Here is a 25921-nt window from a genome sequence, read left to right as displayed (position 1 = left end):
TGTGTCTGACTGGGATGCCCAGATTCCATGTGGTGGTAGTTAGAACGCGGGCCTGTATTTCCTAAGTCAGTGCTTAGTGCACATATGCAGTATTCAAGTAGAAGAAGTACCTGAAGATTGTTTTTGTAAAAAGATCTTATGGCTGAGAATTAAAATTTAGAATACTAATTTCTGATGTTTAAAGAGGTCACCAGTGTATGTGAAAAAGTAAATATGGGAAGGCTCAGCACATTTTATCTTGAAATATAATGATCTAGTGGATTGAAGTTTAATGATGTGTATTATCTCCAAACTGCCCTTAAGGATCCTGTAATCCATGGACATTTTGGTGTTCTTTGTACCTGATTGGAAATGATAATTTCTCTTGGTATATGTATATCTGTAAATGAATATTGCTACTAGGTTTGCTGATGCAGTGTGTTGGGGGAAGAGGAATTCTTCTAGCTGAAACTATGCATAGCAGAATAGAAATCTGCAGGGTTTGTTTGTTTTTCTGCCAGAGACTATCTATATGACTGTAATCATGCCATTAGTACTGTTAGTGCTTTAATTGCTTGGGATCATGGAAATGTTGCAAAGAATAAACTGTTTGTTTTTATTTATGTATTTATACTTTCAGATCTTTATATGGAATTCGTTCTAATTCCTGGTAGTTACTTGGGATTAATTTCTCCTCCTTCATGGGCAAACATAAAACAATATGTATAGATGCCTCTAGAAAGGTCGTAATTTACCTTTCAGATGCAATACATATGTAAAAATATTTTTAAAAAATTTCTAATGCACTGTTTGAAGATTGTTAATTTTAGTGTCTGCTTCAGTTGTGGAAAATTAGATCATTTCTTTTAATGATGGATCTGACTTTTGTTTATGAATTCTAGGGTACCATTTACCATTATCTCAACCTCATAGCTGGTCTTATTCTTTTAAGTGGGTCAGTTGACCCAAGTAAACGTGACCTTTGGGGAACTGGAATTACCACTACTCTGCTGTTACGCTTGGCAATATTTTAATTTGTTGCCTGCAGCTGAGCCTGTACAGTGAACGCTCCTTCCTTTCTTTTTTAATGTGAAGCAAATAAAGGAATTACTGTTTTTGAGACAAAAGTAAGTTGCACAAAATTACTTGCATTCAATGAAGAAAAATTCAGTATTTTCTTTCCTTTTTTTCCCCCCCTCTTTGGATTTTTAGGAAACGTTTGACTGACTAATATAAAATCTGGGGCAGGGCTGCAGAGGAGTCTGTGTATAGAGATCAGAACTAACATAAAGAGATCACACTTGAATATAGTCAAAAGCCTTGGGGGCACTTGTTTCAAGCATGAAGAAAAAACTTTTTCAGTCCTCAATTCGGTTCTGGTGAGGAACTTGAATTATAACTGCTTGCATAATGGATGACTACCCTAGACATGAAGCTACTGGCTGTTTCCATAATTAAAAATAATTAAGTATTAATTGGGTCAGAGGGGGACCAATTCAATAGCCCTTTTGACTTTTCATCCACTACTGAAGCTAGAAATCAATAAATTGAAGAGCTCAGTGGAGAGGCAGAAGAATGACTAAAGATTTGAAAAATCTTCCACTCTTTTCCAGTGGAAGACTCTGAAAGATTGATCATGTAAGCTTAGGGGAGTCACACAGTCTTTAAGTATGTGATCAAGGACTAGATCACAGTCTGCAGAAATTGACTCGTGAAACAAGATTCTGACAATTGACTTTTTAGTCCAGCAGACAAAGATACAGAAACAGCTGTTGATTTAATGCTGACTAGATATGAGGCAGGCATTTTTAATAGTGAGTATGGTTAAACTGGACAATTTATCAAGGATTGTGATAGAGTCTGAGTCGCTGCAATTTTATGAAGATTGGTTACATTTCTAAAAGATCCACTGTAGCTCAAATACCACTTAATAAAAGGGAGTTGTGTGTTTTGTTTTCATGTAGATCAAAATAGATGATTACATGGATACTTTCTAGTTTTGTGGTGTATAAATCATAGCAGTCTCTAACTGGGAACTAATGGAAAAAAGACTCAGATTCAAGATTATATGTTGGTCACAAGGAGGACAGTGTAATGAATTCAAGTTAGACGAGAACTTGATTTTTCTTTTCCTTAAAACTCATGTATTCTCCATGTTTCCTCTGAAAGTGATTAAAAAAAGGATTTCACTGTGCTCAGGAAGTTTGCCAAATAGTTTGATGAGTAAGCTGTTTGTTTTAGGTTTTTATTTAACAATGGGGAAAGAGGATAGGAACCAACCTAGAAAACAAGAAAATTATTTGTGCTTTTGCCCTCATAAAAGTATATGTTCCACAGTATTTTACGTAATGTCATACTTCTTCATAAGGGCGGAGGGGAAAGGGAGGGGTGGTGGTTGTTGTTGTTTACATGTTCCTCATACATATGCGGTAAAACACCCACATAGTTAGTGTATCCAGCTGCACACGCGTTGCTTGGGAATGCAGATCAGACTTTCATCGGGGCTTGTTAAGCAGAGACCTATTAGGGATCAAGAGGCATGAAAAGAGACTTAGATCAGTATCACAGCAGTGAATGAAATGTTTGGGTAACTTTTGGGCCCCTGTGCGTTTTTTTTTTCTGTAAAGGTAAAGATCATTTAGATATTTTAAGTATGTGAACCGATATAAAGAATATATGAATTTCCCTTAATTAATCATCTTTACTTGCAGTAGTCTACAAACTCAAACTTCATATTGACAATTACTGTTCTAGATGATTTCTTTATTTCCAAACTAGCATTTAAACCTTACTCAAGATTTCTTCTTCCATGTGAAGGATGCTTGTGCTAATTCATTCAGAGCAAAGTTAAATTTAAGTATAATGCAAAAGCTGAGCAATCTGAGTTTAGTAAGGGACTAAAAGGGAAGATTGCCACTAGATGCAGACACCTACTCAGATCTGCCTACAGTTAAGAGAATGTTTTTAGTTTTTGATCTAACTTTTGGTGTTCTAGACAGTATGAACGGCATGTGGACATAATTGCAGGGTTCGTAACAAGTCCTGCCAAGAAGATTCTCTGTCACAGGGAAAGAGAAACTTCCTAAAATCCTAAATTATGTGTAACGCTTTCTGTGATATGGTCCAAGATAGCCAGAGTTTTGAGGTTAGTTTGTATCTGCCTTATACTAAGCATATCGAAAACACCAAAAAAAGCGTTGATTTTCAAAAATTAGGTTTTATGTGGAACACAATATCAAAAAGCCCAACTTCTTGAAACAGAGAAAACTGAAAATAAGACAAAGTAGAAATGCAAAGTTTTGTAAACAAATCTCCCTCCTGCCCACCAAATAATAGCAGGATGGATCTTTTCCTTTAGTTTTACCCTGAATCCACAAGTTTGGAAGTGAAGTCTTTCATTGTCTTCCTAGGTTGAAATACACGTTGTGCAAGCCCAGAGACAACCTTGAAAAAATCTTTTTGTTGCCTCTGAGACTTGATTATGTGTCCGATATCTACTTTTCTAAGTAGTTTCCTCATCTCTCCTTTAGGAGCCTGCTAGCTGTATCCTCCCTTTCTTTCTGCCTACTTTGTTCTGCATTTCTTCACTCAGTTGCTTTCAGAGAAGGAGCCGTCTCCCCTCCTTCCAGACATTTCACTTGCCTCAACGTGAAGCCAACAAACCGATCCAGACCCTCTCTCTGCCTCTCTCCCCTTTTTAAATCATACATTAGAAACAACAACTGTGAAAAAGAGAGGACTGTTGTACCTTTTCCTTCAAATTTAGAAGAGAAGTAGATCTTCATTTATTTCATTATCCAACTGCAAATATGTTCTCCTACATAATGCAGGAGAGAGAAACTAACTTGTAACTGGAATGGTGTGTTTCTTATGTAGGTCGGACCAAAACTCAAAAGCCTCTGCAGCTGGTAGTTGGGACTCTGACCCCAACCTCTGTCTTCCTCTCTTGGGGCATCCTAGTCAACCCTCAGCATGACTGGACAGCAACAAGTAACTGCGCTAGTGACAGGTAATGTAACAGAAAACACCTTTTATGGTGATCATGTTTTAACTGAGCATTTCATGCTTGATGGTATGAAGGTGATTATCTGGTGTGGCAGAATAAATTTGACAGTGGGAATTAAAACATGGAAGCAATAGTTCTGAATATGAAGTAAGTTTTCTCCTGTACTTAAATTAATGCTTAGTAAGAATTTACTTGTTTTGAATGTGAGCTCAAAGGAGTGCCTACATGCTGAAGTACAAATCTTGCTATTTCACTCTAAATTCTTCTCAAACTAGAGACCTTGTCTCTACCTTCATTTGTATTCGTATAAATCAAAGAAACTTTGATGCATAGGAAATATCTTGATTAAAGCTGGCCATGTAGTAGTAAAGTCAGTCTTTGGCTCTGCCTTGACAGGAGGATAGCACTTTGTTTCAATGATATTTGATATTTGATTTTTGTTTCCTGTGATTGGTTTTACCACTGCACACTTTCCTTGTATTACAGTACAGTTTTCATAAACTTTCTTTTTAAAGTAAAACAAGATCTCTTCTATTATGAAATTTTTGTTTTGTTGTAATTATTTAGTGATTGATATCACTAACTAATCAGGTGCTTTATTTATCACTAAATAAGCAGGTGGGAGCTCAGGAAGGCTCACCAAGTAGCTGTTTCTAGAGAAGTCAGAATGCTGGACGGCTTCTCAGTTGAGTGCACCGTTATGTTCTAGAGAACTCTTAGCAAACAAGTAAAACTAATTTGCTGGGATTGTTAAAGTTGTTAATATCAGGATTTTCCTTGCTCTAACATTTTGGTGCTCTCTTTGTATTCTTCTCTTTATGACAGAAGGCATTTTTTTTTTGTCTTCGTTTACATCCCATGAGGCTCCATTCAACTGCACAGTGTTTTGTAAGATCTAAGAAGAAACTTTGTTCACCCATTTTCTGTTGTTCACAGTGCTTTCCTTTTTCTTTGTTCAAGATGCATCTATATCCATTTTCTCACCATCATCTTTTGCTTTATTAATGCACCTTTACGTTCTTGGGAACACTCCTATTTTCTTATCACTTTGGTATTTGATCTGATTTGTAGCTGTCTAACTGAGAGCTTGAATCTACTTCCTTTTGGAGTTAATCACAAAACTATTGATACGAGGCAGGAAATGTCAAACTTGGACCATGATGCAAAGCACATGCAGCCAGTAAGATCTTTCCATTGCCTCCCAAAAGCTTTGGACTAGCCATTTTCAAAACTGAAGAAATTTCTTATGAACATCTTTATCACAGCCCAGAACCTCAAATACTATTGAAAATCGAATGTCCATGTTTATTAGGAAATTGTTATGAAAAGTTAGGAAATATCCAACCACCTAATTTAATTAGATTTCTTTTTAGTAGAAATAAAAGTTATTTTAAACTGTTCATACATCCAATATTGCTCCCCTAATAAAGCATACCCTTTCCTGCAGTTAGTTCCTTCCAAGAAATGAGCTGATCCTGCAGGAACTTGTAAAGTCTTCTTCTCACTTGATGATTTTAGACCATTTTTTACCAGGGAATGTATCTTTTCTATATGCTATGTCAGCAAACAAAATTATAGCACCCACTGTGCAGTGGGAAGGAAGGGCACTTCAGAAGAAACATATATCCTATGTTAACCTACCTGGAGATTCAAGGCACGTGATACCCACCATGATGCTTTCATCAGCTCTGTTTTTCTCCCCAGTAATTGAATATTCTTGGACATTACTTGACCCAAACTTTGAACACTGTTTAACATACTACGTAATGTTCTCCACTAAATGCACTGCTTACTGATATCTTGCTGTGTTCAGAATATATTCTATATGTTTGCTACTGTGGTAAGCAAGATTTGCTTTTACCATGTCTATATGTCAAGTTGGTACATGTTTTCTAAAGTTCAGGCCCAAAAGGCCTTTTCTGTAAAAGTCATACTGTTCATTATATGGAAAAAGATCAAAAGGATTAAACAAACGTTGAAATATCTGCCTGCACTTCAACCTTGTAAAAATACACCAGCGCTCATGAGTCGCTAGTTTAAAAAAAAACTAAACCAAATTACAAATGGCCATATAAAATTATGGGCATGTGCCTATAAGCAGATTTCTATTTTGCAGTTAAGCACAGCAATAAAGAGAATGGAGAAAGAAAATTGAAAATCTAAAAATTTAAGTGATACTCATTTGCTTTACCTTTACTGGACCAAGAAGCTTGTGATTTGTACAAGTGATGAGAATAGTTTTCCATTTGACCCACAGTGTATGTTTCTATAATTCCAAGCGGAGAATGGATTCAGATATATTTGCAACCAGTTTGTGTATAGGGAGAGGTTGTTATATATTAATTATATAATTGACTAGTAACAGTCACGACTAATATAAAATACCTATTATGTGATGCTTTTGTTTACCAAGTAGTTTTAAGATGTCATGGTGATAAAATGCAAGTATCGCATTCACGTAGAAAAATTTGACGTTTGAGTTACATGTATAGCTCAGATGCAACGACTGCAAAGCTGAGCTGATGGTTGTGATAAGAAAATTTATGAAGTAGCCCATCCTTAGCAAGTTAGCCTCATGTTAAAAGTTCAAGTCTTAAATTCAGACAACTGATTCATCAGCATTTGTATCTATTGCAAGGATACACTACTTCAGTTCCCCATTCTTTTTAATCTGGCAAGTTCTACTTAATGTGAGATGTTGAAATGTACTGTTAATCACCAGCAAGATTCTTGTACGGTGACTAACTTCTACTCTTTGACATTGGCAGTATGTGTTAATTTTGATCCCTTACCTCACTTCTGGCCATTAATATCCCACCACATTTTAGATTTCTAATTTTGTCTGATCTGAAATGGAGTCACTGTTCTCAGCCCCAGATTTTACCATCTCCGATTGACATGAAGCTTTTATACAAATGTTGCATAATATAAGCTATCTGGACATGTTACTGACTCAGAAGATGGAAACCATATGGAACAGCCTGGATCTGTTTTCCCTAGTGCAAGTCTGACCTCAGTGGAATGTTCCTTGGAAGATCTGGTTTTGCGAATGAATGAATTTTCAACAAGGGGTGCAACGTTCTCAGAGAGCATTGGTAGCTCTTCTGTTGCTTCAGTGAAACAATGAAATTATTGCTTGCATATTGCAAGCACATAGTATTAATTCTACCTGTACAAAATGCTCTTTAAGAGAATCCAGTGAAGGAAGTGTTTTCTCCATGCCATTTTGAAGCAAACCATCTTTCAGTTGTTTTCGTATTACTCGCCAGAGATTAAGTGCTGCACATTTTCTGCAAAATAACCCCAAGCCTTCATGCCTTGTTAGAAGCAAAGATGGTCACTGCAATTTGGGTGGACTGTAGTTCTTTGCAAGTCAAATTTTAGAGTCTTCTTGAAGTTGTCATCATCTCTGGTCAGAGCCTTAGCACTGGAATGCAAAAAAACAAATGACCCAAACCAAAAAACAAATAATTTAATTTTATGTAATTGTTAAACATTTCACAATGCCAGAAAGGTTCCGCCAATGCTGTTAAACATAGCTTTCTCAGCATCCTCTATTTTCTTATGCCAGTATGAGGTGCTTGATGAAGGAGGATAGCAAAGTTATGATAATCTGCCCAACAGGTTTATTTCCCCTTTTCATGTTCCAGAGCGGAGAAGCTTGTTTCTCCTCTGCCTTTCAGTGTTCAACCGACCATTAATGGACAGAGCTGTCATAATACACATACTGGGGGTATGTTTACTGTCTGTTTAGGTCTAAAAGAAGTGTCCACTATTGCAGAGTCTTTTCCTGGGCTTCCCTTTGGTTAGAAAACACCACAGATCCCAAAACAGAGGAGGGGTCCTAACAGGCCTTCAGTTGTTTGGCAAGGGGGAGGGAAGGAACAGAAAATGCAGTGATCCTATGCAAGACAGACAGATTTTGTAGATAGGAACAGTATATTTTACTGTATCAAGTGGTCTGCATATAAAAAGAAGCAAGCTTCAGATACATCCAGAACAGAAATAGTAAATTTGTTTATCTATGTTTTAAATATCCTAATTCATATTTACATTCAGTGCAGATTTTTCTTACTTTAAATCTGCTCCCTTGGCCCTGCAAAAAAGGAAAATAAAAAATAAAGAGGAGGAAAAGAGGGAAAAATCCATACTTACTACTTATATTATACAGCACATAGAAGTAGGGTTTTTAAAACCCTAAATTCAGAAAGTTTAGCTGCATGCATCTCCTTTTGCACAGATCTACAAATCTGTGTCGCTATGCAGCTGGCAACTGGATCACAGTTTGTGTTTCAGATGTCATAGAAAATAGATTTTAAACTTAGCAGAATTCCTTAAGGAAGACATGCTGCAGCAAATGACCTTGTGGAATTTCAGATGCTTTTGAATTTGCTGCTGTGGAACAGAAAGCTTGTTTAAACATGGAAAGATTTATTGGTTGTCAGCCTCTCGTTCTTCAGAGCCTCTAATTCTTCAATGCAATTAAGTAATTTTGCCAAAATAATTTAGTCAAAGTGAATATTTAAGATCATGTAAAAGTGAAAACTGTATTAGCAAATGCTTTGCAAACGTAATTGTAGCCATCAGGGATGTGCTTCTTTCTCTCTTCTTGCATCTGTTGATGTCTGTTACTTTCAAGTAAAATTGGCAACAAAAGGGATACCTAACTATGTGTCAATTTGTGAAATACTCAGTTTCTGAAAAATCATAGTTGAAACCATTTCCTTAATTCTTTTCTAACACTAAATGGATGCTATGCTTCCAATGATATCTAACTATAAACAAACAAATAAATAGTCTCTTTAAAAGTCTGATTACATTCATATGCAAAAAAGACAATAGGTTTTATAATCTTTTATCTATGACAACGTGAAATCGCAGAGCAGAAATGTTGTTGTAGCTGCCATGCTTAATTGTTTGTTTATGACTGTGTGTGACTTAAAAAGTCTTGATTAAATTCTTTGGAGTTTTGGTTTGGATCAGGATCCCAAAAACCCGTGGTATTTATACAAGCTGACTTTGTCTGAAAGTCTCATAGAACCATCTGCCTTGCAAGGTTTCCAATATTTAATTATTTGGGCCCAAATATTTGACTGTACTAGCATTTTCTGAGAATCTGGCTGAAAAGAGTTTTGGTTAATACTTGGAGAAATGACAGTGAAATTTTTGGCAAGAGAGTGTCATTCGTCCTTATATATGAAAGCTCAATATTTTGTCTATCTATCTAACCTAGAATTTTGCTCCTCAAAGAAGCAAGGAAGATTTCCATTAATTTCAAAAGCAAAACTGTGAGCTGCTGCTTTGAAGCGCTCATCATATTTTGTTATCTTATGTAATAAGAAGGCTAACTTTACCCTGAGAAATAAAAGATCTCACTGCCTTGCCTTGTGAGTTGTAAAAAATCTGTATAAACTGAGCATAGAAAGGATAGAAACATCCTTTTATACCAGCTTGATAGTCTTTTACATAGATGTTGCACATGTGGTGCGCTGATTGGCAGATGGGAGAGGATCAGACTCTTGAGGCTGTCTTTAAATTACGAGATTATTTTTGCTGATTTTAATTCAGCCATTATTTCACATGTTGCCTGTATCCTAGATGGAGGCAAGCAAGGTCAGAATATTGTAAAATAATACTTAAGGCTCTTTGCATATAAAGAGTTTCAAGAATGCAAACATAAACGCATCATAGTATTACGAAAAGGTATATAGCGACAGGCTGTCTTGGCTAATGTAGGTTCTATGTCTTTCACCTGCTTATTTTTTTTTTTCTTGGCTTTATTACAGCAATTAGCTCTGAGTGAGACTGTACCCCTCACCTGCTCATGACACCTTCTGTTTGAGTAGCTGAAATATATTGCGCTTTCAGTTGTCTAGTGGAAATGGAGGAGGAAAAACGCTTCTACAGTCCCCACAGTGGTTTGGTTGCAGGTAGCCTGTAATTAATAAATTAAATATTGCCCATTAAGGGGTATTTGCTGCAAATAGGAATACAGGTGCTATTAAATAAACATTGTTCTGATAAAATGTACCCTTCTCCTACCCCCTACCAAAACAAATAAGGAATAAAGATTAAATGTAGGTAAATACAGATAGGTTTGTGTGCGTGGTAAGAATCTAGAGTATAATAAATTCTCACCTAGTGTAACTGCTCCAGAGTACAAAAACTGAGGTGTGCTACCTCCTTGCTGTTGAAACATCAAGCTAGCATTTAGAGCTGTGAATGGCACTGCAGGGTGTGTTTCAGTTATGCTTTACTTGAATTGTGTATTACTTTTGTACTAGCTGTCAGGGCCCTGCAGTACACAATCAATTTGTCAGATACTTAACCACATAGAGATAAGTGTCTGAGAAATACTGCAGTGCACCTTTCCCTTCTACCTCACTGTGACTGTATTCCATTTTTACCTTGCCTTGTATCATTTTCTCAGGGATCTGAGGAGATGTTTCTTTAAATCTTTGCAAACCAAAAGAAATAGTTTTGCCAGTTTCTGATATACGTCGCAGACCAGCTATGCAAATTTTGTGTGTGAATGTCGCTGTCACAAGGGGATTGATGTACATATGTGATAACTGGATTTTTCTGCATTCTCATGTCTTTAATTGTATGTGTTGATTTCTGGATATTATAATATTTATAGAAAGAAGGTTTGATATAAGGGAGAAATTAAAAAGACAGTACAATGTCATCAGCTCATTCAGGCTCTGAAATTTCACTGTATTTGGCAGTTTGTTGGTCAGATTTAACAAAGAGTTATTGTTCTTTAATAACAAAATCCCATTTCTGAATTTGTGATCTGTAAAGAAATGATTGTATTTCTGAAAAAATGCATATTGATGTACAATTTGGATATTTATTATGTTCAGAGTTGCCTTGCAAATTGCTAAATTGAACTTTATTTTGATTTCTTTTTATTGAAATACATTGGGGAAATTCTATCATCACAGTCAGCGTTTTTAGTACTAGTTGTGGCAAGTTTCCACTGAAGTAATTACATCCTTCGTGAAGTTTTTATAGGCTTGGAAATCTTGGAGTGGAGAGCACTGTTCTCCTATGCTCCTTGTATCTATTTCTAATGGCGTAGTTTGGCACAACTGTGAAAATCTCCTTGTCAGATTTTTTTTTTATAGTCTTTTGAATTTCAGTGGAAGATGATTTTTGACTTGGATTTGTATTCTGGGTATTTTACCTTATGCTAGGAAGAAGGAATTTTCAGGTGTGGGGATAGTATTCACAAGCAGAGCACTCCCTACAGTAGAGGCAAATGGGAGAGCTGCTTAAAAGCCTATTTAGAAGAATCAGGATTTGGGAGGAGGGAGGAAGTTCTACTCTTTTCGGGTGCAGCTATTGATTTGAACCTTGAAGAACTGAAATGAATCTATATATTTTCTTTCCACTAAATATAATCATTTCATATTTATCTCATTTAATTAAGAAAGGAAAGCTTGAAGATGAACATAAAAACAAAGGAAATTTCATCTTTCAGACAAGCTGGGAAGAAAGTGGCTACTTTTATTTGTACATCGTGTTTATCAATCCATCTATGCCTATTCTAAATCTCTTACAAAAGACTGTATAGAGTGCAGCAAGACGCGTTTATGCTTCATATGGGATTTATTTATTTGTGGCAGCGATTTCAAGTAAGCTTCTCAGTCTGTGTTCATGTCTCTGTGATTATGCGTGAAGCGGTTAAGAGACTAAAGGAGAGGAACTTTTCCTCATGTTAACGCTGTCAATAATTTATTGTAAAAACATTCTTTGTCAGTCTAGCTTGTAGCTAGATCTTATATTGCTTGACATACGAAGAGTGAATAGATCACAGACCATAGAGGTAAGGATGCAGATTAATAATAAAGGGAAAAACATTGGGTTTAGAGGGGGGAAAAGGCAGTAAATAAGCTTCAGGGAAAACAATAAATGTTGCTATGCATTTGACATAAAGAATTATAATTTTTTTCTTATCAGGGTTCTCAGAGTGATAAAGACACATAAATTACATTTCTGAGGAAATATTCCAACCCCTGTGAAATACTGTAATGCTCAGGGAGAACTTTAATCGTTACTGAAAAGCAGGCCCATTCTGTGATGGACGGTAGCATGTTTTGAATGCAAAGTAGTAGCTTTGTGTAGTAGCTAATGTAGTAGTAGCTAATGAAGAGAGTCGTGAGCCAACACAGACATTAATTTCATAACCTAGAGGAATACTTTTTAGTAGCTGCAATAACCTCTCTCTTGTGTAGTTAATCCAGCCCACAATTTTCTGAACTGTAGCTAATGAAACAGAAAAACTTGTACTTTTGGTGTGGAGGAAACAAATTTGACTTATATATTTTATCCCATAACTGTCAAGCTTTGTGTGTGAATGTATTTTGCAAGACTGGCACTTGCCTCACCTTGGGCTGCCTTTTAATAACGAAGAAGAAATTTTCATGTTCTCAGCAGTTGCCTTTCGCTTTTACTCTGCTCTATGAGTTGCTTGACTTTGCCAAAAGTGGGTTTGTGCATTGACAGAATTATATTTGGCCCGTTAATTCATTTTAAACTGGAACTTGCGACATGATACCTTTTCAGTTAATTGAAGCCCATTTTGGTTGTTTCTTCTGGGTCCTCTCCTTTATCTGCATATATTTTCCTATGTAATATCTGGATTAAATCTCTCAAAGCACATTGAGAAAAATTGTTTTTCTTTTTTGCTTCTGAGTGATTCTTAGAAGTGTACTGTGAAATAAAGCGTTAGAGTTTTGTTTCTTTTATGATGTGAATTCTCCTGAAGCCATTAGTCAAGTGGGTAAAATATAATTGGATGGAATTCCTCATTTTTCAGCTGATGTAAATGTGTCATGGACAAGGGAAATGGATAGATTTTATTTATGCCATATGTAACAATTTCCAGTAACATGTGGAAAAAGTTGCCAAACCTTGCAATTTTTTCACAGAAAAACCCCACCTCGTTTTGGCAGTAATACAGTATGTATATTGAAGATGAGACACTGTAGTGGGTGGTGGAGCTCTTGTGCCATAACTCTCATCATTTACATTGTGTTGTTTTATACTCGTTAGCATTGCAGCCGTACTCTTTCAGGGTGGTGCCGCTTGATTCAATTGGGCAATTTCATTAGAAATGTTTTTTTTTTTTTTTCTAATTTTATAAGGTGTTAGTATTCATCACATTGTTGATTTTAAGCTGCCAAAAGTAATGTATTGGTTTACTCTTCTGTTTTAAGTGCGGGTAATACATAATGGGATCACTGAATGAGCAATGTATTGCATAAATGTCAACTATTACTGTTTTCCCCTTACAAATATTTTTGGACTAATTTTAGGGGGAACACCTTATCCTGGATGGGTATAAAAGACTAAGAAATTGGTTGAGGCTTCTTGACTAATAGGCTGATGATTCCGTTGCATAGTTCTGGCATATGTCAGAATATCACTGAAAGTGCTTGTAAAATGAGCTTGCAGTTTGTGGTCAGAACCACATACGCTTGTTTGCAGGTCAAGTGAATAATGAGAATGTCATTTTACTCTTGACGCTCCTGATGCTGGGATTTGTAGGTTGGTGAGTACACACACGTACACACAGCCACACACCCACACACGTGTTTGTTTATGTGTTTGTTTTTCTGAAACAGGTTCTATACAGTTCGCTACAGAGAAAAGGATAAAGAAAAGAAATGGGTTTTTCAGCTTTGCCCAGTTACAGAGACAGTGGTGGACAATCTGAAGCCAAACACACTTTATGAATTTGGCGTTAAAGACAACACAGAGGATAGTATTTGGAGCAAGACTTTCAATCACAAGACAGTTCTGTCCAGTAAGTATTTAGCAATAATTAATAGATACCCAGTTTGACAGCTTTTTTTTTTTTTTGCTATCATAATATTATTCGAAGTAAACTACTGAGCAATTTTTCCTTGTTTAAATTCCATCCCTATGCCCCTAACAAATTATTTTAGGAATTAGTGAAACTAGGAATAGTATGTAGTTGAAAAACTACCACCTGCTCTTTTGACAAGCGCTCTCTTCTCATTGCAAATAATAGGAAATCTGCTGCAGCTTGATAGAACTGTAATAGTGATTGGTTTAGATACACGTAAGGTGTTGTTTGTGTATCGTTACACCTCTGACTGGATTCCAAGCTTTCTAGGTTTCTCCTTTGGCTTTGCATAGTAGGATCATAGCTAATTTGATTTGATGGAAAGCAGTATCCTTACTTGAATCTTATTTTCTATCTGCTTGTAAGTACAAGCTGGTTAAAAGCTAGACAGAGCCTATCCTATCCAGCATGCATCACAATGGGCCCCATACTTAGAAGCAGTAAAAGTAAGAACTGAATTTTGACTTAGAACTGGACTCTCTTCAGTTTAAAATAATTAAATAACTAAGAAGAGCCCTTTGTGATTCTGCTGAAAAATACAGTTTGAAGTTAATTTTTGATCAAGGAACAAATTTACAACACCATTTACAAGTGGTGTTTGTACCTGTGCTCTGGTAGTCTCTCGTTTATGCCGTTGTTTGGATTTTTATGGAGACAGCATATGGCATCTCCAGCTGTTCTCAGTCATATTTCAGTTTTTTTTCTCCAAAGCCCCAGGGCAGCGTGCATGCCGAGTGGCATCAAAGTAATCATTGAAAAAGCCACATACTGCTCAAAAGATTACTGCTGTCATGGATGAATTCTCTCTTATGAGAGAGGCTTAACAGACATTGTCCAGTCTGATTTATTTTCCTTGAACCTTTACATGAAGAAATTTCTGAGCATGAAGTTTGTCAGAAGATAATGTAAACTCTTATCCTCCGTATTTTGACCTTGACTGGAAACATTAAGAATGGGAAGTCTCCTAAGAGAGCTTTATTCATATGAGATTTCTAGTTGCAGTTTGTGTTGGACCTCAGTTTCAAACTATTGCCAAGTTACCCAGGTCAGTATACTCAGGATAAGGGAGGGGAGCTGTAGGGTGGCTTGTAACACTGCAGAAGCTCTCACACTATGTAAATACTGCTGGCCATCGACATGAATTAGAATGCTGTAGCTTACAAGTACCTGCCTGGGCCTCTCAGAGTCATTGAAGCAGTCCAGAATAATGCCATCGCTATGCCATGAGCTTAAAATGGAGAATGGTGGTGGTCTTTTCCTGTACCTGTCCCATAAAAGGAAACTCTGTGTCAGAACACTAAATAACACTTTCCAAATGGCAGTTTTTTCCAGATTTTAAACATTTTATAGGAGGCTATAGAGCAAATGCTGGAATATATTCAAACACTTAGGAAACAGAGGGGATAACGATACAATATTTGTAGTTTAATACAGCTTAGTAAGATGATGGGATGTACAAGTGTGACAGATGAGCAAACGAGTGTTTACTTCAAATAGATCATTTTTTGTTCTTGTCCAGAAATGAATTTCTTGGAGATCACAAATTAAATTGCTCTCCAGCACATTAAGCGGATAATGGACTGGTTGTAAACAGAATGAACACCTAATTCATGTGCAGTTACATATTTGGAAAAAATGAGTTTTAACAAAGATACTGTGCCACGAATGTTATGAATAGCCTGGCAGATTAGAAAAGACCTAGTGAAATAATGTTCAATGAAAGAAAGCACCAAAGGAAAAAAGTCAACGGTATAAAAGGTTACTCACTTTCCATTCATCTTTATTAGTTTTATAGATAATCAATAAGTCCTATGACTCTTCTGAAAGGCAAAAACACTATTCTAGGTCTATTTTCTAATAAAATACTTGAAGCTTATAGAATCCAAAATTCCTTTAGAGAGTGAAAAAGAAAATAAAAGCTATATATAATGACCAGCAAATTACTGATGTTTGCACAAACATGAAGTCAGTGTGAGCTTTATTGCCTTGTCAGTTCCCTTGTCTTTAGGCCAGTAATAGGTCCTCTTCTTGAGAAATATCAAGCACTTTGAAAGATTTTTTCATGAGCGTGTCAACTTAAATGTCTCTCAATTGAAAGTTCTTTACAGCTGATTTTTTTTCTATTATTTGCCCATTTTGGAAAGAATACTGAAGAAATATAACAGTATTTACTTTGATTTTTGCTTTTGGGCCTGCCAACTTGAAGGGAGCGGAATAGTTTCAAGATGGAAGATGTAGACAAAATCTGAAGCATGATATTAGAACATAATATCATTGAGGTGGGGCGAAGGGACTGTTACTCCTTTGTATTTACAGCTCCATCACAAGACGCTTGTGTGACTAAGAAGCTTCAGTAACTGTGACCTGGTACACATGGAAAAGTCTGAGGAGAAAAATGAGGGATTCAGATCCATGAATTACTTTGGTCATCTTTGAGACAAGGGAAACCTTTGTCAGAGGCAGAGAAAAGTGATATGCATGTTTTGTATTTCCAGTGCTAAGTGCATATTACTTTTGTAAGGGTGAGCTTAGAAGCAAGACTATTGGAGAGCTTAAAAATGCTGTTTTCGGCCAGTACCTGTTAGTGGTACCAGCCTGACAGGCTGGGATGCAGAAATTCCTCTTCTTTCAAGTTTCTTTGCTGTAGATTAGCTTTTTCAGTTTATTAATTTTATTAAAGAATCTTCTTAGGCACCTCTGACTTCTCCGTAGGAAACGCTAAAGACCACTTCAACTCTTGTTATCCCCGGTGGTAGAAAAAGAAGAACGCACTTGATTCCTCCCTGTCAATACAGGAAGAAGAGACTTTGCAGACTAACGTTAAAAAAAATCTGGAGAAACAGGACTAAAGAAAGCTGCTATAGAGTGTGTTCTTATACCTTTTAATTAAGTCTGCTTTCATAGCTATTGAAAAAGCTGTTTACAGTAACTGAATAAACTTGTTTTACTTTTCTTTGACCCAAACAAAAAGTAATTTTGTGTATTTATTTCTTTTTCTGTCAAATCAGATAAAAAAGTAAATGGACAACTCCAGAATATGTACAAGTTGGTACCTAATATCCAAACACAGGTACGCAGAATAATCTATTGTTCTTGATAACAAGTTTATATTTTGTGTGGTCAAATTTTTGCTTCTCTATTAGTGAGAAATAAGTGAGAAAGAGATTATGACCACAGATTCCCAATACCAGAAACTTGTTAAATCTAAGACTAAATACTTGTACAGAGAAGTGTTTGTATATGTGTATTGATAAAATGATTGAGAGGTGTAGCTGAGATGACCAGACCTACTGATTCTGGGTTAAAAAGGATGAAGCTGATAGTTTCAGAATGTGGATTCTAAATGTCAAAATGTGCTTATTCTTTTCATCTTACAGTAGTCAGATTTGCTAACCTGTGGTATATGTGGTATTTAGATAATTTTCTGTGGTCAAGACTGTCCTTGCAGAAAATTCATTTTGTGATAACATAGTGCTGTTATTCCAAAGAGGGATCTTTTCTATATTCAGGTCTTCTGAAATCATTAATCTTCCTGTTGAATTCAGTAATAGTTCTCATATGTTATGGAAGTGTTTGCAGAACCAGATGGAGCTGGGAAAGCACCTTAGTTTGCTTCAAGATCAATAGGCAATTCATTAAATGTTTGCAGGTGGTAGCCTAGAATTCCTAACGGTTTTCATTAAAGCATTTGAAGATTTTTGTCAGAAATAAACACCAATATTTATCCATTTTCTCGTTTCTTTTTCTCATTTGGCATTTGTGATAACAGCTACCAACTAAGCATGGGTGAGATTCACAGATTTGTAGATTCAAATATACACATACTTTTTACTTCCAAGAGCTGAAACAGAAATGAATGAACTGTAGATTGAACGTGTTAGTAGACTAGTTTTAGTACAATGGAAAATAGGCATTTTATTCATGACTCCTGAGCATTACCTTTTCTTATATGGGATTAAATTGGTTTCTCCATATTTCTTTTCCTTACTTGTTCTTCAAAATGCAAGCTTCAGCACTTAATCTTCTGGGTTTTGTTGCTGTTGTTTGTTTTTTTGTTTTTAAGGTACTGTCCATGAGACTGTGGAAGAACTTCTCAAGAAGAGTTGTAGGAATCCTTGTTACTTGAGCCTTGTAAAAGTGTTAGCTTGTGGGTGATTATTATGAAGGAACAACCCACTGGTCTGTTCTTCACAGTTCTGTCTCTGATTTTCCAAGTTTTTTCATAGTAGGAAATGGCCATGCATGTTTTCCAATTGTGCAAACTTAATATTGTACAATTTTGCAAATTGTCTCTAGGATTGACCTGGAAATCCTTCAGGAAGTAAACCACAGTCTATGCATTTTCTTCTTGCAGGAAGAATTAGGTATTCATTTAGGCAGTAAAACTTTTAACTATAGCATTGCTTACAGAATTAGAAGCAATTGTGCCACAATTGTGCCACAGTTACTGGAAACGTAGTGATGTTTCCCATTCAAACATGTTTTACCTGTGACTAATACACAGCAAGTTAGTTTGATATTCAGGAAGGTACTCACCTCATTGTGTTGTTGGTGAAGACACATTTATTGTTCTTCCCGTTGGTCCCGTAAACTCAAGCTGTCTTTGAAGTTGTATGTGGCAGCCCAAGACCAGGTAATTCACTCTGGCATCCAGGGTGCAAACTCGATTCTTTTCTTCCTGCTAGCAAGCCCTTCAGTGTGCCAAGACCTTGACTCCATTGCGCCAGCTTTGTGACACCAAGGATTCCATTTATGCGAGAGAAGTCGTGAGAAAGAGAGCTAAAATAGTTTTCCAAATATTTGCACAGCTTAAGCATGAAAGGAGGACTGGGGCCAACATTTAGTCTTTTTAGTTAGCTTCCTAGGGCTTAGCTCCAGAGCAGTACTGCTCTGTTGCCTTCCACAGAAGTATCATGAAAATAGGCTATAGAAGTTTATTCTAAAAATTCTCTTACCGTTCTCACTTCAGCAGTGCAAAAAGCCATAAAATGAAGACTGGGAAGCAGACAACGGCCAACTCATTTTACGGTATTACTTCAGTTTCCATAGTACTAGGTGGAGTATGTTTCAGTGATGCAATTGTATCATCAGTGCAAAGCCAGAATGACCATTGTTTAAGCCAAACGTTATTTGTGTCATATTTTGCTGCAAAGACACAACTGGCTTACATCTGCTTTGTTGTAACTCCTTCTCTGTAAGGAGACTTTTTAAAGTCTGTATATTAAGGAAACATTATCAGTTCCTTCTGCCCTTTCAACACTAGTCACATATCAGCTTTGTGTTTCTTTTGGCAGTTTCATCCATTAAGTTTGACTAAGCTCCTAGGGCTGTGAGATCCGCAATTAATGAGAAAGGAAAGGGGAGGAAAAAAAAAAGAAGAGCTCTAGGGATGGTCATTCTTTTTCCCTTTGTAAACGATGGGTGGAGGTAGGGTGGAGAGTGTGCAGTAGAAATTAGTTTCCTCTTCTGTCTGATTAGGTTCCTGTAGCTTCATAATGTCAGTCTGAAAGGTAAAATCCTGTGATTTTTCCAGCCAAAGAGCAGGACTCTTAGCTTCTGTCATTTGTTAAACTTCAGAGGAAAACATGGCTGCTCTTTAAAAGCTTGTTCAGTCCAGGTTGACTGTTACGCTTCCTTGAGGAGTCTTTCTTTTGTACATTTATTATTTGTGGCTTTTTTGGTACTGGAATGCAAGAAAGAAATTTTTTTTAAAAAGTGTCTCTAAAAGTGATGTTGCTGTATAGCTTTTGACAAAATATCTGAGAAGTGCAGTCCTTTATACAATTTGCCAGGTGTACGTGGTCAGAAGTAAAGATACCTGACATTTGATACAGCTTGCATCTCTACTTTTGGACTGACATTAAGTAGTACCTTATTTGCCATCTTCCTTCTTTCACTGAGATGCCGCAGTCACTTTAATAACTAGTTTTAATCTCTGTGTGCTTTTTATTCTCTATCTGGAAAACACAGTTTACACATCTATTGCTACAGATGCTGTGCTAATGTTTTTGAAGTGGTTTGATCAATTAGTAAGTTTTAGTGGACATAAAAAATTAATGAAAAATCTATAGTAAGTGCTTTTTAGAGACCGAGAATGACAGGGTTGATAGCATGCTGTTAGATTTCCAGTGCAGCAGTTGCAGTTAGGTGCAGATGAGCAGTATAAGTACAGCAGCTGCAGTACACATGGATTTCATGTCAGTGATTTTGACTGAGAAGCTAAATTTTGAAGTCTTGGGCATCCGTTGTTGTTCAACAAAGAACAGATGCTTTTGTCAATATGAAAATGTTTTACTAATAAAAGGACCAATAATAATTATGATCTGAAGTTCTGCACTGGAGTTACATGAGGGCTCGCTAGGACTTGAGGGCTACATATTTAGTTTTAAGGGTTCCTGATGAGAAATCCAGGAAAATGGGCAGCTTCTTCTGATACCTGGATTTCATCCCACCTAAGCCACCTAAGTACCAACTCTAGAGTTGCTTCAGAAGCTGAACATCTTTAACACTTTTTTTTTCAATAGAATGCAAAATAGAATGATCAGTCTTACTGCTAATAGAGAAAAAAATAGTGAGCAGTAAGAAAGGAAAATAATTTTATATTCTTCAATAATGAAATCTACACTTAATTTCAAACCATGTTGATACCAGTGCAAAGTTGTTACTCAGTAACAGACAATAACGGCTTTCATAAAATAAACAACTTCCTTCCATTTTTCTGAGGAAAAGGCTATCTTATTTGTTAAGACTAGACAACTTCCAGCTTCTTAGACTTTGTTTTGTATTTTATTTGTATCCAAGTAGTGTTTTTTAAAATATTTAGGATGAACAGTTATCTTTAAGTACATAATTAAACTTGTGCCATCAAATGCCAACTAATATTTCGTGTCCTCAGTTCTTGCAAGGCAAAAAGCACCTGGTATTGCAAGGTACTGATGCTGGGAACATCAGTGAGCAAAATGAGATGGAACACAATTTGTAATAAAACCTTCTTTATTCCCTCTTACAGAGACCAAGCTCATGGATTCAATACTTTATATATTAATAGGTATTTTTTAAATACATTAATGATGTCAGTTATTTCTTACTCAGTTGTGGTGATCAAAGTTCCACTCACTTTGCTGCCTTCCATTTGTAACTTTGTAAATCAGAGGTTAGAAGAGCTCTAGTCTTACTAAAGGACCGCCGTGCAATGATATTTTAGGATCCTGTCAGTGCAGCCAGATGGCCTGTGAATGTGATGACTAGCTCTGGGGCCCCGCCATTCATCTTATTTCCTACTAAACCGTAATCTTACGATTATGAATTGATCGATGAATGTGAAAGGCAGAGGCTGGTTAGGATTCCGTGGCACAAGCATTTGTGACAATGGGTGGTCTTCTGAAGAGAACTCCTGCAGCTGTAAAGCTGATCAGAAATAGGAAAAAGGACAAGCCACAGCTGATTATTTGGTATTCCAGGAAGTGTAAAGGACCCATCACTCTGAGCCACTGACTCATTTGGCAGAAGACATTCATGTATCTTCATAGACGTTCATCCTCGTGGTCCCAGGTGGAGTGTGTAGGCAATCTATTCTACCTGTTGGTACAAATCCTCCAGTTACAGCTAAAACCCATATATGTCCATCTGCTTCCCAGACTGCTAGGAATTTTTCAAATATTAGAAGCAATGTGTAGAATTAAGAGAAAAGAGATGGCACTATGAACTATAAACAAAAATTCAGCACAAAATAACATTCTTTGTGCCATAACATATACAAAATGAGGAGTAATGTAAATGTGTGTAGTGTATTAATATAACTTTCTCACATTCATATTCTACTCTTCATTTTCATTTGAACATCTCTGTAAATTGCTAGTGAAAGGCTGTTACACTATGCAATCATCTTCCCCTTTTAGGCATTGTAGCTGTGCACCAGGCTCTTTCTTCACCTAACTTTGTTTGGGAAGTTCTTCTATGAATTGTGATTGTACGTCTCTCCGCTTTCCCCTTTTTGATGTGCTTCCCCTTCCTTTCCAGAAGTAGATTTTAGTAATCAGCTTTCTTGGGCTGAGATCCTTTGTATGCACAGTCTGTGGTTTTTGGACGATATTCTGATTTTCCTAAAATGATAGCTATCTTTCCCATTTTTGACTTTGATCTCAAATGGACTTATCTATAATTTAGTGGCATCATTGGCATCAAATGTTATAAATAAAATTCCAATGCCACAGGTACTGCCTTAATAAAGATGCTTCTGAATATACTTTGACTTAAAGAAAGAATTATGTTAACCGATAGGACTATGTAATCTTATATCTGATACATACCTGAAAGCTTATAAATATGCAGGATAGTCACTGTGCTGTACTGTACAATATAAATATTCATCACTATTTTCTGGATAATTTTTACATAAGAAGACATATCACTTGAAAGATATTGACATTATTCCTTTGCATTTTTATCTTTCTTTAATTGTTACTGGAGTACTCTGTCAACCATTTAAAGATAGTTCATTTTCCCTTTGAAACAGCTTGATTTTATGTGTTTGTTAGTTTTTTGGATCACGTTTGTCAAGCCTGAGCCTGATAGTATAAGTTGATCAAAAACGTTGGAAGAAAAACGTATTCCACAAGCGGATCTCAAATGACATCTTAAAAATTTGACGCTGAATTTTCATGCCAATGTTCTTTCATATGGCATAGACCAGATATGATGAAGTGCCGAAGAAACATTAACTGGTTCTGCCTTGAAATGGAGTATGTTTAACATAGAAAGGAAATTGTTGAGTTCTTTTTGTTCTTGTAAACACAGATATGACTAAAAAAAAGTCCACTTTGTAATGTGTTTAGCATTCCTGTACTAGTGGCATTAACTTCTTCCTGCTCGTCTTCCAGTCATTGTGTTACTGGACTTTTGAAAGTTGGTTCTAATACCTGCATATGGTAGTCAATACTGAAACAGAATTTTAGAGATTGGCTATTTTCTTCTTTCTAAAAAATGTGGGGTCTGCTCACATGCTCCTTATTTTCGAGGTTATCAAAACACTGGTAAGGATTAAGATTTGGAAGCAAACTAATCTTGGTCGAAGACAAGCGAACAGCAGAGAAGTGCAAGTATCTGAGTAAACATGTGAGAAGAATGTGAGTGGCTGACCAATTATATTATGGAACCACTTTCACCAAATAACATGACTCTGAGTTAATCCACTTTAAGCAGACCATGCACCCAAGAGTGATGATAGTTTACAAATGTCCACCTTGTACTAGAATAGTTTGTGTTCTAAAAATACTGCTTCTGAGAGTAAAATTTTATCCTGTAACCAAATTTGTAACTTCTTGTGTTTCAGATGTTTTATTGTAGTTAAATGTCAGTGTTTTTTTAGTTTTCTGACCTACTCCCAAGTGAGTGCTCAAGAGATCCTTCAAAGAAGAAACGGTTGGGGATTCCCAAGCCATCAAATACTGTGTTTTTATGAAGCGAAATAACTTGCTTGAGCCAAATGAAGGAGATAAAATGCTTTATTACTATACTAGCCCATGGGAGTTGAAGCAATAGCGCAACATTCAGTGACTGGGGCCAAAGCCATATCCAGTGTTAACATGGGGCAGGCGAGGAATTGGATTGGAGCCCTCTGTTTTTGTTACTAGGAAAGTTCAATTACTATTATGGCAGTTGTCCCAATGCTTTTTTTTTTTTTTGTCTTCCTTCAGCTTACTCTAAGAGATAATAAGAAGTTAGTCCCTGTCACAATAATCAAACAAGGTAATTTTGCATATTTTTTTCAACTGATTCGTATGCTCTGCAAGAGTAAAGTACTTAAATTTAATAGAAAAGTTAATATTCTGACTGTGATGAGAATGTTATGACACTTTCCTTTTGAAATAGGAAGGACCTTACAAAACATCATTTTCTTTAATTACAAATGCTATTAAGCTGTTATCCATCTGTGTTAATAAAATGAGATATTAAATTGCAGTATAAACAATGGCTTAGTTGAGTTATGGAATGGGTACCAGTGAACTCCGATTTCTGCTTGTATGTGTTCTTTTGTTTCAATTGGATTGTCCAGGTATGTTAGTCTCCCAGCTGTGAATAACTTAATACTAAGGTATGAAAAGAAGCATCTATTTCGAAGACACGTGAACAGCAGAGAAATAAGATGGGCTGGAGCTGGCCGTGTGTTAACATAAGCGTAGAATGTCATTTTTCACCAAGGATATCAGCCTGATACGCTCGGAGAAAGAAGAGATGCACAGTTAAGAGAAGACATAGAAGAAACACAGTTTGCAGTTTTAAACTAAATGTAAATACAGAAGAGATAAGGATGGTGTCCTCATCTCTAAGTATTAAATTGAGGGAAGGCTTTCAGAATGCTGAAGTTCGTCTCGAGTGTGGTTTTGTTTCCCTGTTCAGGTTTTTTTTTTTTAAACGATTTTCTAATATGCCTGTGTTGTTTCCACAGTTATTCAAAATCGAACACTGTCAAAGACTCCAGATAGTTCTTCTCTGCCAGGAGCAATATTAGGTGACTAGAAAATATTTTTATTATTTTTTTATCCTCTTTGGATGAAAATTAGAACTGTGTAAATAATTTTCATTTTCCCAATTCTTGATAGTTCTTTCCTTACATAGCAAATGATATTTTACATCTTAGTTCAGACTGTATTTGTTATAGTTTATGGTGGTACAGATGATTCAGGGTTGACGCAGTTTAAGGGAAACAGGATGGCCTTATTGTTGTAATATTTCAAAGAAGATATTGTTGCTGTTTGAGCTAGGAAGATCTTTCATATGTCAAGTAAAGCTCTGTGGTAAAGATCTTATTGAGATCAGAGCTTGTCCTTTTATTTTCTAAATTAGTAGGATACCATCTCATACCATCTACAGACGTGAACCTGCACTGATAATTAGGTTTAGTAATGTATGTTACATATCTCAGGGCATTACTATTTCCCTCAAGCCGTTCAGTTCCATGCTTTCTATTCTCATGTGATCTATAGGAGTATACAACATTGGTTTAGAACAGATTAAGTGGGCAAACATCTGTTATATAGTGCTTGGTGTGGTGACATAGTACTCTGCCTGGAATAGATAAGAAAGACTCACTCCATCGTGCATCTTGTAAGAAATTTATTCCTGGATTCAGGAAGGTGTTTAACCCTTTGTATGTGGAAATACTTCACATAGCTTAGAATTTGGCATAAGTTTCTTGGTGTGATTTTTAATATATTGACCATAATTAAACAAGTACTTATGAACCGTATGGATGGTGTTGGTTCTTCTGGGCACACCAGATAGTATGCCCCACTGTCTGTGATACTATAGTATTCCAGGGTCATGCACTCTAGTATTTAATTGTTTTCCCTTCTGCTTAATAGTGAAATGGTGGTAATACAGGGAGTGTTATAAAGGGGAAATAGCAGCAAATGGGATTAATAATTGCTAAATGGAATTAACTCATTTCCTAGATACTCAGGCTAAACTGCCAGTGGTTCAGCAGTAGTTGCTCACATTTCTAGGGGGGTGCAGCTTGTGTATTGTTCATCCTTTCTTGAATTCATGGCTCACTCACCTTTCTGTGTAGTGCACCTTATTGTTCCAGGTTTCAATGAAACTCAGCAGAAACTTCTTCCTCCCCTGACAATGGACGACATATCCCAAGCATCCAAGAAAAAAATGGGTAAGTAGAAATGAACTAAGCTCATATTGTTCGTGAGCTGTGTTGGTGTGAGAACGTATATGCAAGGATCCTCCTTTACCTTTCTTTTTGCACTTGTTTAATTAATGGTTACTTTGGAATTAGAAGAGTTGGTAGAAATTCGTTTATTTTAAAAAATCTGAACAGATTCCTAAGATATTTCATAGCCATTCGAAACAACAGACAGTAGCTTTGATCCACAGAGGAAAGAAAGCAAGCCATGTCCATATTTATGAACTTTAGGTGTTGTTTTTTGTTTTGCTTTACAATGTAATTTACTTTTACATAGGCACATCTTTGAAAATGTGAGTTTTTGTGTCCATTTATAAGACCAGATTTTCAGCAATCTTTAATTATGTGAGTTCTGTCTTAACTG

General features: G+C 36.3%; 1 protein-coding gene across 30 annotated transcripts in view; it reads left to right on the top strand.

Moving 5' to 3' along the window:
• Window positions 1-25921, top strand: part of ABI3BP (ABI family member 3 binding protein) — a 184898-nt gene that overhangs the window by 41889 nt on the left and 117088 nt on the right. For all 30 annotated transcript variants that reach the window (XM_068907074.1, XM_068906917.1, XM_068907057.1 and 27 more), the window contains exons 4-9: window positions 3856-3988; window positions 13618-13799; window positions 16871-16932; window positions 23558-23609; window positions 24310-24372; window positions 25432-25527. In XM_068907074.1, the coding sequence (XP_068763175.1) occupies window positions 3856-3988; window positions 13618-13799; window positions 16871-16932; window positions 23558-23609; window positions 24310-24372; window positions 25432-25527 (588 nt within the window). The remainder of the gene's footprint in view (window positions 1-3855; window positions 3989-13617; window positions 13800-16870; window positions 16933-23557; window positions 23610-24309; window positions 24373-25431; window positions 25528-25921) is intronic.

Source organism: Struthio camelus, chromosome 1 (assembly GCF_040807025.1).
Source record: "Struthio camelus isolate bStrCam1 chromosome 1, bStrCam1.hap1, whole genome shotgun sequence".
Taxonomy (NCBI): domain Eukaryota; kingdom Metazoa; phylum Chordata; class Aves; order Struthioniformes; family Struthionidae; genus Struthio; species Struthio camelus.
The sequence above is the reverse complement of the archived record's forward strand: the minus strand, read 5'-3'. Positions and strand labels throughout refer to the sequence as shown.